Consider the following 3,581-nt stretch of genomic DNA (forward strand, 5'->3'; position numbering starts at 1 on the left):
ATTTAGCTGCTATGAAACTTCCCTTCAGAGGAAGCGAGTAGAGACCCTGTGGTTCCATTTACCCCCCTGCTCCTGAACCACAGTCCTGGCTTGCTGCCCACTGGCTTTTGGTTCCGGGTTCAATTCCTCTTCATCCTGCAACCAGTTCCCTGCCACCAAGCCAAGCCAGGCTAGCGTGAGGCAGGAACAGAAAGGCATGGGTGGATTCTGCTCCCCAAGCACCTGAATGGACATTTCTCCATTCAGAGACTGACTGTAGGGAGGAGAGAAGCCTCAGGGCACCCAACTCCTGGAAGAGACTGTGGGGATGTTCCAGTTCCTCATCCTCCCCCAGCTCATGGACAGTGCCTGCAGAGCTTGCTTTCACCACCTGCAAGGAGCTGACAGTACTTTTTGGGGCAATCACCAAACCCATGTAGTCAGTCAGCTGTGGTTGGAGCCCCCCTTCACCCCTGGAATGATGTGGGAGTCACCACCAGCTGTCACTCAGGCAGCAGCTCCTCCACCAACACAGCCCACCTGCCCAGAAACCACCTGATTCCCAATGTTCCCAACTCAGCCCTCCATCTCCTAACTGGGGAGCAGGTCTTCTGCTTGTGGGAGCAGAACCATCCCCAGGCCATTCCCCCACTTACCCCTCTGCTGTGAAACAGGCAGTTGCCAAACTACATTTAAAAAGGGGCACCATGAGTAGGAGCTCGGACTGCTCTTGGAAGAGCTCTTCGCCCTGGAGCAAGAGGCTGTCACCTCCCTCTTGTACCCAAGATGTGGTTGTGTCCAGGTGATTGAAGGCTGTCCTTGAGACACCCACACAGACCAATACCCATCACGCTGACCAGAGCTGCCTCATGCTGCTCATGGTGACCACAAAGACAAAGACCACGGCAAGACTGAAAATGGGTATGGGTTAACTGCTGAGAAGCCCTTGAGAAGTCAGCAAGCTGCTGGGCTGGGCTGTACAAAAGCCTTGCAGCAAAATAACTGCTGACTGCAGCTCGGAGCTGCTGTTTTGATGCAAATTACCTTATTTCAGGAAGTGGGGTGGATTGAACTCAGCTTGTGGAAAGAGGAAGGCAGGAAATCAGAGCAACAGCTACAAAGCTGGTACTGAGACAGTGCAAGAGGCAAATCATCACACAGGGTACAGCCACCTACGTGTGCAGAGATCCACTACAACTGTTATCTGCTGCTGAACACCTCCACTCCCTCCCAGAGCCTGCCAGCAGAGGCTGGAAGACCCCATCTCCTCCCTACTCAGGACCACTTCTTAAAAACGACCTGGCTGTCCAGCATTTACTCTCACACCAGTGGTGACACATCCAGCATAAAAGCCAGAGTGAGCAACACACAGTTCCAGAAACCCCAACAGAAACATTCAATTCAGTAAATACAGCTCACGCGGGTGGCACCACACAGCTCACAACATGTTACTTGCTGCCTCCATCTCAGTCAAACCCACACAACCAGCATGCCTGAGTGACAAGGATTCCAAAAATATTTTCTGCATTAGTCTTAGCCATACGTTAACCTGTCACCACTGCAGATATGATGTATTTCCAAACAAATTCCCATGATGACAACACAGTGAAAACGCAGATAAAATACGCCCTACATGCAGAGGACATAAAATATTAAAGAATATAAAACATTCTTTAGAAAGCCAGCAAGTTTCCCACGTGTTCAGTCCAGGGTATTAACTCTGGCTGTAAGAAATATCATCTTCTTGATGCACAGAAAGCGGGGAGAGAAAAGAAACAGCTGCTTTACCATTTCCACCTAAACAAAAGCTGGTACTTGTGATGGGAAGGAAGACAGGTAGGAGCAAAGCCACCAGCAAGGGGTTTCAGTGGGATCCTGTGGCTGAAAAGCAGACTGTGCTTCTCCCATTTCAGAGGGACATAAAAACTTCCTTCTAGCTGGGTCAACTGGCCACAGAAGCAAAACAAAACTATCCATCATGCGGGGGGAAATTGTAAGTACAACCCACAATCCCAAGCTGCAAAGATGCATCAGAAGGTCACTACAGCTTTCAGGGACATTTAATATGGAAATCTGCTGTTGCAAACACCCGTGCCCCTAGGTTACAGGAGCAAGGCCAAGTGGCTCCCCCCAACACCTGACATGGAACATACATAACAATTAAAAATAAAAACAGAACACACTTACGAAGACAGCACTATGGCAACGGCATCATTGAGGACGCTTTCGCCAAAGAGAAGGGCATACAGCTCAACATCAACCTGGAGTTCATGGAATATGGCAAGAACAGTCACTGACAAATAGAAAAATAGAGAGACATTCAAAAAGGTGACGTTATTTTGGTGTAAGCAAAGACAAAATGCCTCTTATTAGAAAGCTGCCTTCCTATGCATCTGTGCCACTGCTGCAACAGTGCCAGCTGCCCCCCATGCTCCCTTTGATAGTCTTCCTTCTGCCTTTTCAGGTTCGGATTTGCTTTTCCTACTCCCTCTACACAAACACATCCTGGGCATTAGTTCTACTGTCTTTAGCAGGCAGATATGAGCAAACTGTCCTCTGAGCTTCCTGAGGGTCTGAGCTCATGCGCTGGACCATGGTACCATGCTGACATAAGCCACCCAGTTTTTGGCATGCCTTTAGCTTAGGGCATCAAGCAGAGCCTTCTGCCACCTGCAGAAGACCAGGAGGATGCAGGCTAGTCCAGGACAATGGCTGTCTTTTCCTTCCACCCCTGATACTCCAAGAGAAACCCTTGGATTCAACACAAGTTAACATAGGGGAAGTGCCAGCACTGATGTGTTAACATTTCAGACCTATCTGGAAAAAGCCAGGCATTGGCTCAGATCCCATGTTTTTTGTGATTTACAGCCACATGGCAGAGATCAGAGTACCCTCAAGCCCTCTCTTGATCCAGTGGCTCCAAGAAGATAATGCAAATGCAGCAGGTTTTGTGTATCAGCCTTGCAGGAACATCACAACATCTAAAGCAAGCAAGATGGAACACATGGTTTGTCATGCACAGCTCAGGATGCTGCTGCAGAGGCCTGAGCCAATTCCAATCAACTTTTGTGAAAGTCCTTTAAAATAGCATTCAGGGACTCATCTGTGCACACTGGAGGGGGTTTAGCCCATTTATGCACAGGGAAATGCTCCATTTTTACCTGTAAAATCTCCTTGTATTTTGAAGCCTGAAGAAGGGATGCAATGCTGACAGCTCACCTGCAGCATTTCTAAGTGTTGCTTTTACCTGCAGTCCTTGCCTGGCCTTTGCCCATCTGCCATCAAATCTACCACACCAACACCACCACCTCTGTGAGGTGCTCCCCACTTTGCAAATGTGCCCCCCCCTTGCTGTTGACACCTCTGCTAAGTGATGGGGAGGATGCTTGACCTTGCAGCCACAGGGGAACAGCTCCCTGCTAAGGAACTGAACACAGGCCCATCCCAGACATGTTCAGAGAAGCTGGGAAATCATTTTACCTTATTTTTTACTTTTTTAAAAAAATACCAGCAATAACAGCCACACCAATACTTGCCAAATCTTAGGGAAACTTAAAAAAATATATTATTAAAAAATCCTGCTGCATGCACATCTACAATCT

General features: G+C 48.4%; 1 protein-coding gene across 1 annotated transcript in view; it reads right to left on the reverse strand.

Annotated features, from left to right (window-relative positions):
* Nucleotides 1–3,581, reverse strand: part of LOC103769158 (sodium/hydrogen exchanger 6-like) — a gene marked incomplete at both ends in the record, with an annotated part of 10,971 nt that overhangs the window by 3,913 nt on the left and 3,477 nt on the right. The window contains one exon of the mRNA XM_008936334.1: nt 2,167–2,272. Within this exon, the coding sequence (XP_008934582.1) occupies nt 2,167–2,272 (106 nt within the window). The remainder of the gene's footprint in view (nt 1–2,166; nt 2,273–3,581) is intronic.

Source organism: Merops nubicus, unplaced genomic scaffold (genome assembly GCF_000691845.1).
Source record: "Merops nubicus isolate BGI_N331 unplaced genomic scaffold, ASM69184v1 scaffold37672, whole genome shotgun sequence".
NCBI classification, from domain to species: Eukaryota; Metazoa; Chordata; class Aves; order Coraciiformes; family Meropidae; genus Merops; species Merops nubicus.